At 45.7% G+C, this 11605-nt stretch overlaps 1 protein-coding gene and 1 pseudogene across 1 annotated transcript in view; one reads left to right on the forward strand and one right to left on the reverse strand.

Moving 5' to 3' along the window:
* The window catches only part of LOC112615163 (solute carrier family 2, facilitated glucose transporter member 3-like), a 22991-nt gene extending 20684 nt beyond the window's left edge, over positions 1-2307 (reverse strand). The window contains 1 exon segment of the mRNA XM_025371838.1: positions 2236-2307. Within this exon segment, the coding sequence (XP_025227623.1) occupies positions 2236-2307 (72 nt within the window).
* Positions 2308-3814: 1507 nt separating this feature from the next.
* Positions 3815-11371, forward strand: LOC112616197 (annotated as a pseudogene).
* The last annotated feature ends 234 nt before the right edge of the window (positions 11372-11605 follow it).

An 11605-nucleotide genomic window follows, 5' to 3' on the forward strand; every position in this document is an offset into this window, starting at 1 on the left:
TTTTTTTTTGTGAGACGGAGTCTCGCTCTGTCGCCCAGGCTGGAGTGCAGTGGCCGGATCTCAGCTCGCTGCAAGCTCCGCCTCCCGGGTTCCCGCCATTCTCCTGCCTCAGCCTCCCGAGTAGCTGGGACTACAGGCGCCCACAACCGCGCCCGGCTAATTTTTTTGTATTTTTAGTAGAGACGAGGTTTCACCGTGGTCTCGATCTCCTGACCTTGTGATCCGCCCGCCTCGGCCTCCCAAAGTGCTGGGATTACAGGCGTGAGCCACCGCGCCCGGCCTTTTTTTTTTTTTTTGAGAGGGAGTTTCGCTCTTGTCGCCCAGGCTGGAGTGCAGGAGTGTGATTTCTGCTCACTGCAACCTCTGCCTCCCAGGTTCAAGCGATTCTCCTGCTTCAGCCTCCTGATGGGATTACAGGTGTGCGCCACCACGCCCAGCTAATTTTTGCATTTTTAGTAGAGACAGGGTTCCATCATATTGGTCAGGCTGGTCTCGAATTCCTGACTTCAGATGATTCACCCGTCTTGACCTCCCAAAGTGCTGGGATTACAGGCATGAGCCTGGTCACCTGGTTCCCCTTTTTTATGGTTATTACTTGATGATACGCTAAACAAGGGGTGGATTATTCATGCCTCCCCTTTTCAGACCATATAGGGTAACTTCCTTAGGTTGACTTGGCATTCCTAAACTGTCGTGGCACTGATGGAAGTGTAGTAATGAGGATGAACAGAGGTCACTCTCTCTGCCATTTTGGTTTTGGTAGGTTTTGGCTGGCTCCTTTACTGCAACTTGTTTTATCAGCAAGGTCTTTATGACCTGTATTTTGTGCTGACCCCCGTGTCTTCCTGTGATTTAGAATGCCTTCACCTTCTGGGAATGCAGCCCAGTAGGTTTCAGCCTCATTTTCCCCAGCTCCTATTTAAGATGGAGTCGTTCTAGTTCACAAGACTCTGATAGTAATCTGCTCGCTAAGTGTTAGTTGCCGTGTTTTCTCCCACTACTCCCTCCTGTTGCACCCCTGCCTTTGAGTCCTGCTAAACAATGGTATTGGAACCCATCATTTTCTCTGGTGCCTTTACCCAAACTGTTAATTTTCTGGAATTCTCTTCTCTCTGAAACTAGGCCTCACAAAACCTAAAAAGTTAGCACCAGGTGGCCCTAGATAGGGTCCCACCCTGCCTCGATAGGGTCCCACCCTGATAGGGTCCCACCCTGCCAATTCCGGGAAACAACCTCATGAGGTCCCACCCTGCCAATTCCAGGGGTCTCACCCTGCCTCGAAGTTCCCGGAATCAACAACTCCAGGAAAGAACCTCATAAGGTCCTGCTCTAACCAATTAAACCAAGACCCCTTGCTCAGGCTATAGCTAGACCCAATCATTTTACGCCTTAAGCTTTGTTTGAATTTCGCGCCATAAACTGTGTTTGAACTTGTATTTGCCTATATAAACAGCCTGTAACAAGCAGTCGGGGTCCCAGGGCCAACTTAGAGCTTGGGACCCTAGCGCGCTAGCAATAAATAACTCTCTGCTGTGAACCTCGTGTCGGTGATCCTTCGCGGCGACCCCTGCCCAGGAGGGAATCGAGAGTTCGGTTCCAACATCTCCACATTTTTCCTTCTCAGATCACTAAAGATTGTCTAGTCTTCCCTGGCCATCCCTCCCCCACCCCAACCTCTATTATTTGTACTCTCTTAGCATCCAGTGCACTTTTTTCAGTACTTATCACACAAGATTATAATTGTCTTTTTGGTCTAGTTTGATCTACTCTACTAAATTGCTAGCTCATTTTAACACATCCTTAAGCCAGCCTGTTCCAACAAATCTGAAGTCAGACAGCTTCCTGAACCTCAACTGTATTCAAATGGCTTTCCTTGGCAAAGAACGTAGTAAGTTGGCCTTCTAGCCACCAGCCCCCTTCCCTTTGATCTTTCACTCCCTAGACTCTTACCCTAGACACAATGGGAAAGGGAGATGGGGATGGGGGAATTCAGCTCAGATTTTTATGCAAAGTCTCCCTTCAGCGAAGAACAAAGCTTCTGGTACCTGCCCTTTGGAAAGCTGCGGGCAAACTCAGCCTTGGTGAGTCTTGATGGCCTTGACAGCCCCCACTTACCAAACTGTGCTAATTAAGAAAGACAGGAGGGCACGTTTTTCCCTTTTTTAAATAAATCATCTTATTTCTAATGAGACATGGACTACCTGCCTGAAGCATGACATACCTAGTTCCACTTACCTGCTCCCCGATGACCCTGTTCTGACTCTTCTCCAGAATGGAGGTCTGAGAAGAAAAAAGATTACGCCACATTTCATCTCCTTGCTTCTCACCCAGCAATACTTTTACTCTCAACAGTTGGAGTCTTTGCATGACAAAAGTCAGCTTGTGTGGGAGCAAAGCCAACTGCTCCGGGTACAGACCTTAGGGGCAGAGTGCAGAGGAGAATGAGTCAGAGTTGTGTCTTCAAAAATTACACAATTGAGACTTGCTAAGAGTTTGCTTTTCTGGGTGGGAGATTGGAAAAGAGAAAGAAATCTTAGGTTTCTTTTTCTTTTCTCTCTCTCTTTTTTTTTTTTTTTTTTTTTTTGAGACGGGGTCTCACTCTGTCACCCGGACCGGAGTGCTGTGGCACGATCTTGGCTGACTGCAACCTCCGCCTCCTGGGTTCAAGCAATTCTCCTGCCTCAGCCTCCTGAGTAGCTGGGATTACAGACACCCACCACTACAGTCCAGTTAATTTTTTTGTGTGTTTTAGTAGAAATGAGGTTGCACCATGTTGGCCAGGCTGATCTTGAACTCCTGACCTCAGGTGATTCACCTACCTCGGCCTCCCAAAGTGCTGGTATTACAGGCGTGAACCTCCATACCTGGCCATGTTTCTTGAATGTTGGGTTTGGGAATAGAAAGGACAATGGAAAACTTTAGACTTTTTTGTCTGAAACAGAGTCTCACTCTGTCACCCAGGCTGGAGTGCAGTGTCACGATCTCAGCTCACTGCAACCTTCACTTCCCGGCTTCAAGTGACTCTCCTGCCTCAGCCTCCTGAGTAGCTGGGACTACAGGTGCATGCCACCATGCTCTACTAATTTTTTGTATTTTTAGTACAGACGGGGTTTCACCATGTTAGCCAGGATGGTCTCGATCTCCTAACCTAATGATCCGCCCACCTCAGCCTTCCAAAGTGCTGGGATTACAGGCGTGAGCCCCCGCACCCGGCCACTTTAGACTATTTATGACTGTAAATGTTAGTGCTGGAACCCAACTCTAAAAACTTTATTCCTTTGGAAAACACACCTCCCTCCCACCTCAAAAAAACCCCCCAAACACACAAGATGGGCATGAGGTAATATTGAAAGACATGACAATATCATTATTCCTGATTTAAAAATTGGAAACGTGGTGAACCTAGAAGTATTTATTGCTGGATTTGTCTTCAGGTTCTGTTGTCCAGTTTTCTAGTGCCCGAGCTAGTCTAGGTTACTCTGCAGCTACTTTTGCATTACAATGGCCTTGGTGAGACTGGTAGAAGGAATTAACTGAGAATTCACAAGGGTGGGGGGTGTGCCCGCCAGGAGGGGTGGGTCTAAGGGTGATAGAGTTTTCTTTATAAATCTAGAGACTCCTGGCTTTTAACATTGTGCTGGACTGAGCTGGTTGCCTTCTGTTGCTGTGAAGGTGACTCACTTCATCCCAACTTCTTGATATTTTCGCTCCTGGAGGTCATATTTCTCTAAGATCTTCCAGAAAAAAGTCTTAAAGCCATCTTAGCCTTTTTTCCAATCCATCTCTTAAATTTTTCCTACTCTTCAAGAATGACATGAGTGTGAATCCAGCTTCTCCATAAAACCTGCCTTGCTCTGAAGCATCCGACTGTAAAGACTGGTCACCTCCACCTGTGGTTTGTGGGTCTGAAGAAAACCATCCATCTTCGCAAATGTCTTCTGCTGAGATGCCTCACACAGAGACTGGTAAGAAAAAAATTTATCCTTGAAAGGCCAAGTTCCTTAAGAGAAAAGGGAAGTAGAGAGGGTTAAGGGATCATTTCCCTCTTGAGCATTAATACCCTATTACTATAAGCAAGTGTTAATATCAACTAATTCTCTGGAGAAAAAACCCATTTCAATTGTAACTTGGTGGCACCTGCCCTTTTAACTGTGTCCCAGGTCTCAGGATTGTGCACTGAGTTGAAGGACACAGAATTTGGCAGTTGAACAGTGCAGTAAATTTGAGAACCTATGGGCTTAGGCATGGTGGAAACAAAGTTACATGAAGGTGATGCGCACACCTTCACATAGCACTGGACACGCAGCTATAGAAGATGTTACTGCTAATTAACCAGAAGACCTAACATCATAGCTCAGGGACGAGCATGATGTTTTTGTTTTGCCAAAAATGGCATGGCAGATCACGATGAGATTTCTGTAATTAATATATAATTTGTGTAATTCTTTCTACGTCACTAATGGCTGGCTCTTCTCCATTCTCTGGGTTTGTGGATGTTACTGGGCAGCTCTGAGTTTGGGAGCACCTCCCATGTTGACTTCTCCTAAGACCTGGGAAGTGTTGACCCAACTTTACGGTGAAGATAATTCCAGAAAGTTTAATCTACTGACAGTCAAACAGAACGTAGCTAGAAGTCCAGTTTGCCTTCAAAACCTGTGCTAGTACTCAGGCTTCTGACTGGTAGCTGCAAGGGGTGGGGGATACTTGGGATACTCATTAAGCCACTACCACTTTTTTGAAAATCCATTTTTCAGTAGTTTTCAAAAACTTAAGAATGAACCGACTTTACCAAGAATGCTATTGGTAACATTGACACTGTAAAGTAGCTTAAAAAGTGCATTTACATTATGACTAATGTTGCAAAAAATAGGTTGTGGAAAAGGAATAAGTAAACACGATTGCTATATTTGAACCTTAGATTTGAATGTCACCCTGCCTTTCTCTTTTTTAGAATCATGGACTCGCTCTGCCACCCAGGCTGGAGTGCAATGGTGTGATCATGGATCACTGCAGCCTCAACCCTGGGGTCAGTGATCCTCTTGCCTCAGCCTACCAAGTACTAGGAAGAGAGGCGTGCTTCACTGTGCCCAGCTAATTTAAAAATTCTTTTTGTAGAGATGGGGGTCTCACTTGGTAGCCCAAGCTGGCCTCGAACTCCTAACCTCAAGTGCTCCTCCAGCTGGGATTACAGATATTGAGCCACTGCATCAGGCTATTCACTCAGTTTTTCTAAACTTTGTGTTAATGTTCTTGCGTTTATAATTTCAAATGTTAAAAATACAGTGCTGGGTTTGGGAATGAGCATGTTTTCTTTAGCACACTTCAAGTGTCAGTTTGTATAGCTAGCTAATATTTAAGATTTCCCCCAATTCTAATCAATAGTTGAAGACTTCTTTTGCTTTTCAGGTCTACTTGCAAGAAGCAGGGGACTGTGAATTTTTACTGTTTTAGAGCTTTTTCATTTGTTCTGTGACTGCAGGGTAGAATTGAGAGTTGAACACTGGGGTCACCACAGACCAAATAAATATTTAAGTGACAACTGAAACTTAGGTAGTATAGAAAATTAATTTCTAGTTACAAAATCAGTATATGCCAGGCCCTATGCTAGACCATTTTAATTGGTTACCTCATTTTAATAAACGAAGGAATAATTTTGGAGATGAGGTCAGAGAGCTAGTAAAGGAAAATCCTGGATTGAAACAGAAGCCTATCAAAATTCACATACCCTGCTGGTTCTAGCATTGAGAGCTGGGCAGTGAGTTGCTGGCTTTATTTTTTATTTTTTGAGACAACAGTCTCATTCTGTTGCCCAGGCTGGAGTGCAGTGGTGCGACATTGGCTCACGGCAACCCCCGCCTCCACGGTTCAAGTGATTCTCCTGCCTCAGCCTTCCTAATAGCTGGGATTATAGGCTCGTGCCACCACTCCTGACTAATTTTTGTAATTTGTAGTAGAGCTGGGATTTCACCATGTTGGCCATGCTGGTCTTGAACTCCTGACCTCAAGTGATCTGCCCGCCTCCACCTTCCAAAGTGCTGGGATTACAGGTGTGAGCCACCACGCCCAGCCGAGATGCTGGTTATATAGGATCCCCAGATTCATGTCATTTAAAAAATCACGTAGGTGGCAATGAAGATCATAAACAGAAAGTGATTTAAGGTGAGATGCAATAGGGGGGGATTGGTGGATCTCTATTCAGACCGATTAACAGCCAGTGTGTGGGCTTTTGAGTATCATTTTAAAGCAAAAAGTGGTATCCCTGCTTAGCAATGATATTGGCCATGCCGTTACAGATCTCTCTCAACTCGGTCCACTATGTGCAAAATACCGATAAGACTTCTTGGATCAATATGGTAGAAAGCTTGCCGAAATGTCCAGGGTTGGTTAAGAAGGTGCTTATCGGCCGGGCATGGTGGCTCACACTTGCAATTGTAGCACTTTGGGAGGCTGAGGTGAGTGGATTACCTGAGTTCAGGAGTTCAAGACCAGCCTGGGCAACACGGCGAAACCCCCATCTCAACTAAAATACAAAAAATTAAGCAGGCGTGGCAGCGTGCACCTATAGTCCCAGCTACTCGGGAGGCTGAGGCAAGAAAATTGCTTGAATCCCGGAGGCAGAGTTTCAGCGAGCTGAGATTGCACCACTGTACTCCAGTCTGAGTGACAGAGTGAGATTCTGTCTCAAAAAAAAAAAAAAGATGCTTATCATGGGTTGGGTGCAGTGGCTCACGCCTGTAATCCCAGCACTTTGGGAGGCTTCGGTGGGCAGATCACGAGGTCAGGAGTTCAAGACCAGCCAGGCCAACATAGTGAAACCGTGTCTCTACTAAAAATACAAGCAAATTAGCCGGATACGGTGGTGCGAGCCTGTAGTCCCAGCTACTCGGGAGGCTGAGGCAGGAGAATCGCTTGAACCTGGGAAGTGGAGGTTACAGCCAGCTGAGATTGCACCACTACACGCCAGCTTGGGCAACAGAGTGAGACTTTGTCTCAAAAAAAAAAAAGGTGCTATGGCCGGGTGCAGTGTCTTACGCCTGTAATCCCTGCACTTTGGGATGCCAAGGCGACTGGATCACTTGAGGTCAGGAGTTCAGGACCAGTCTGCCCAACATGGTGAAACCCTGTCTCTACTACGAGAATCTCTCTCTCTCTCTCTTTTTTTTTTTTTGAGACAGTTTTGCTGTTATTGCCCAGACTGGAGTGCAATGGCACGATCTCGGCTCACTGCAGCCTCCACCTCCCAGGTTCAAGCAATTCTCCTGCCTCAGCCTCCAGAGTACCTGGGATTATAGGCATGTGTCACCACACCTGGCTAATTTTGTATTTTTAGTAGAGACGGAGTTTCTCCACGTTGGTCAGGCTGCTCTTGAACTCCTGACCTCAGGTGATCCACCTGCCTTGGCCTCCCAAAGTGCTGGAATTACAGGTGTGAGCCACCGCGCCTGGCGAGAATCTCCTGAATCTGGGAAGGGGAGGTTGCAGTGAGCTGAGATCACCCCACTGCACTCCAGCCTGGGCATCAGAGCCAGACTTTGTCTCTAAATAAATAAATAAATAAGAAGGTGCTTATTACCTAGATCTTGGGTTGTGGGAATTATCAAAGTACTTTGAAAACAATTTTTTTTAACAGGATATTTTAATATTTGAAGAAAGTTTTAGAGAAGAGCATCCTTTTATTTGTTCCCAACAGTCTCTCCTCTTCCTTCCTCCATGGATCTGCTTATTCAGGACAGCCCTGATTCTTCCACCAGTCCCAAAGGCAAACAACCTACTGCTGCAGAGAATAGTGCCACAAAAAAGGAAGACAAGGTCCCGGTCAAGAAACAGACCAGAACTTTGTTCTCTTCCGCCCAGCTGTGTGTACTCAATGATAGATTTCAGAGACAGAAATACCTCAGCCTCCAGCAGATGCAAGAACTTTCCAACATCCCGAACCTTAGCTACAAACAGGTAGGCTTGTTTTGTCATTGCAATAAGGTGAACAAAAATTAGACCAATTTGCATGGCTAAGATATCTGTGGATGCACATAGATATATGTGGTATGTGTTAGCACACCCTCTCTTGCAAATAATTTAAGTATGAAGATGATGTATGTTACAACTTAACCCTTCGCCCTTCACCTTAATAGAGTTTTTATTTTATTTTATTTTATTTTGAGATGGAGTCTGGCTCTGTCACCCGGGCTGGATTGCTGTGGCACCATCTGGACTCACTGCCTCAGCCTCCCAAGTAGCTGGGATTACATGGTCCTGCCACCACGCCCAGTTGATTTTTGTATTTTAGTAGAGACAGGGTTTCACCATGTTGGTCAGACTGGTCTCAAACTCCTAATCTGAGGTGATCTGCCTCCCTTGGCCTCCCAAAGTGCTGGGATTACAGGCGTGAGCCACCGTGCCTGACCTCAATAGTTTTTTTTTTTAAATGAGCAACGCCTCCCAATCCCAAACAATACGAATATATCTTCATCACACCAATTTGTACTTTTATTTGTTATTCTTGAGGTTAGATTCTAAGCCCTAAAGATATCCAAACTAGTATTAGATCCAGTTATCTATAGCCAGAGACAGCTTCTATCAAGTTGTCCTTAGCAGCCAAGGTTATTAAAATGTCTTTTCTCAGGGAAGATCCAATAGGAAAAAAGAAAGAAACCTCTCTGATTAGGCTCCAACCATTATCCCACCCTTCATCAAATTGACTGGATAGGCATAATGGAACCCAGAACATGTGGTTTCCAAACGAGAAACATCCTATCAGGGAGGGGAGGAGGGGAGAGGAAGGATTTAGCCAGTGCCCAGACTGAAATTGAGTAATATCAATTTCACTCATCTTCACACATCTTCAGGTTGCATGTTCGTGGAGTAGTTTAGGAGTAAATCCATGGTTTGTGGAGTACTACAATACCTTGTCGTCTACTGTATTACATTAAGGCCTTCCCCAGCAGCTTCCAAGGCAGCCTCCAAGTCACTGGCAGGACAATTTGGCTGGAACTGCAAGCAGAACTGCAGAGATTCCTCTCCACAGTTATACATAGGAAGGGACTGTTCCAGGCCTGATTGTTCCAGGACTGGGTGCACCAGGTCTGAGCGATCCAGGAGTGGTTGCTCCAGGACTGGATGTTCTGGGTCTGATTGCTCCAGGATGAATTGTTCCAAGTCTGGTTGCTCCACATCGGAAGGTTCTTCACCTCTTTCTTTCATGATATATCTATTATGTGAATGTGATATAACTTAACCAGTTTCTTTTCTTGCACAGACCAATATTGTGAAAATCTTTCCAACATTCCCTTAATCAAAAAGAATTATGGACTGGGCATGGTGGTTCACACCTGTAATCCCAGCACTTTGGGAGGCCAAGGCAGGCAGATCACCTGAGGTCAGGAGTTCAAAACCAGCCTGGCCAACATGATGAAACCCCCGTCTCTACTAAAAATACAAAAAATTGCTGGGCGTGGTGGTGGCTGTCTGTAATCCCAACTGTTGGGGTCCGTGCCGGGGGTGGTGGAGAATGAAAGAACACACAAAAGACAAAGACACACAGAGAACATGGCGGCCGCGCTCAGAGCCTCCGCCTCACTTTATTTATACTCTATAAACCCCACGTCAGCAGAAAGAATACAATGCAAAGCAAACTTTCTTTTCCCAGATGTAACCTTCTACTCAGTTCCTTGTTTCTATGCTCTTCCTTATCTGCCCGCCTTCCTGGCGCCTAGGGGAGTTCATTAAAAGTTCAATTGGAGATACTGTCCTTGAGCCCTATCTATTCTCAGCATACTGTTTTCAAAGGCCCCTGCACCAACTACTCAGGAGGCTGAGGCAGGAGAATTGTTTGAACCCAGGAGGTGGAGGTTGCAGTGAGCCGAGATCTTGCCACTGCACTCTAGCCTGGGCAAAAGGGCAAGACTCTGTCTCAAAAAAAAAAAAAAAAAAAAGACGTAACTCCACTTTTCAGGTTAGGAGAATTCCTAACTTACACTGGTTCTCATTAAAATAAAAACTATCTCTTCTTTTTCCTTTTTTTCTTTCTGCCAGCAGCCTCCAGTTTGTTTTTAACCTTTATTTTTTTATCGAAAATGGTCGTTTCTCTTTTTTCTTCTTTTTTTTAAGACAGTCTTTCTCTGTTGCCCAGGCTGGAATGCAGCTGTGCAATCTCGGCTCACTGCACCCTCCACCTCCCAGGTGCAAGTGATCCTTCCATCTCTGTGCCTGAGTACCTAGGACCACAGGCACACACCATTATGCTGGGCTAATTTTTTTTTTTTTTTGAGATGGAGTCTTGCTTTGTTGCCCAGACTGGAGTGCAGTGGCGCGATCTCAGCTCACTGCAAGCTCCACCTCCTGGGTTCAGGCCGTTATCTTGCCTCAGCCTCCTGAGTAGCTGGGACTACAGGTGCCTGCCACCACACCTGGCTAATTTTTTTTTTTGTATAGTTAGTAGAGACAGAGTTTCACCGTGTTAGCCAGGATGGTCTCGATCTCCTGACCTCATGATCTGCCTGCATCGGCCTCCCAAAGTGCTGGGATTACAGGCGTGAGCCACCAACTATGCCGGACTAATTTTTTAAATTTTTGTAGAGACTGGGTTTCACCATTTTGGTGAGGCTGGCCCGAACTCCTGGGCTTAAGCAATTCGCCCACCTTGGCTTCCTGAAGTGTTGGGATTACAGGTGTGAGACATGGCGCCTCGCCAGGAATAAAAGTTAGTAATATTCTTTGATTCAAGGAACATCTATTTTATAATTTCTGTCACTTTTTCCTGCAGGTGAAGACCTGGTTCCAGAACCAAAGAATGAAATCTAAGAGGTGGCAGAAAAACAACTGGCCAAAGAATAGCAATGGTGTGACTCAGGTAACAGGAAACTTTATTCTGTTCTTTCCTTTCAGTGATCTTTCAATCTTGTCCATCCCTGAAACACAACTCCAGTCACAGACAGTTCTGGTTGTCCTTGTACCCTTTCTGTTAATCCCTCTTTCTCTTTCAGAAGGCCTCAGAACCTACCTACCCCAGCCTCTACTCTTCCTGCCACCAGGGATGCCTGGTGAACCCGACTGGGAACCTTCTGACATGGAGCAACCAGACCCAGAACATCCAGTCCTGGAGCAACCACTCCTGGATCGCTCAGACCTGGTGCACCCAGTCCTGGAACAATCAGGCCTGGAACAGTCCCGTCCTATGTATAACTGTGGAGAGGAATCTCTGCAGTCCTGCTTGCAGTTCCAGCCAAATTGTCCTGCCAGTGACTTGGAGGCTGCCTTGGAAGCTGCTGGGGAAGGCCTTAATGTAATACAGTAGACGACTAGGTATTGTAGTACTCCACAAACCGTGGATTTATTCCTAAACTACTCCACGAACATGCAACCTGAAGTTGTGTGAAGATGAGTGAAATTGATATTACTCAATTTCAGTCTGGGCACTCACTGGCTGAACCTTCTCCCCCCCTCCCCTCCCTGATATAATTTTTCTTGTTTGGAAACCACATGTGCTGGGTTCCACTATGCCTATCCAGCCTAATCAAAGAGGTTTCTTTCTTTCTTTTTTTTTTTTTTTTTTTTCCCTATTGGATCTTCCTGGAGAAAAGGCATTTTAATAACCTTGGCTGCTAAAGAC

Source organism: Theropithecus gelada, chromosome X, assembly GCF_003255815.1.
Source record: "Theropithecus gelada isolate Dixy chromosome X, Tgel_1.0, whole genome shotgun sequence".
Classification (NCBI taxonomy): Eukaryota; Metazoa; Chordata; class Mammalia; order Primates; family Cercopithecidae; genus Theropithecus; species Theropithecus gelada.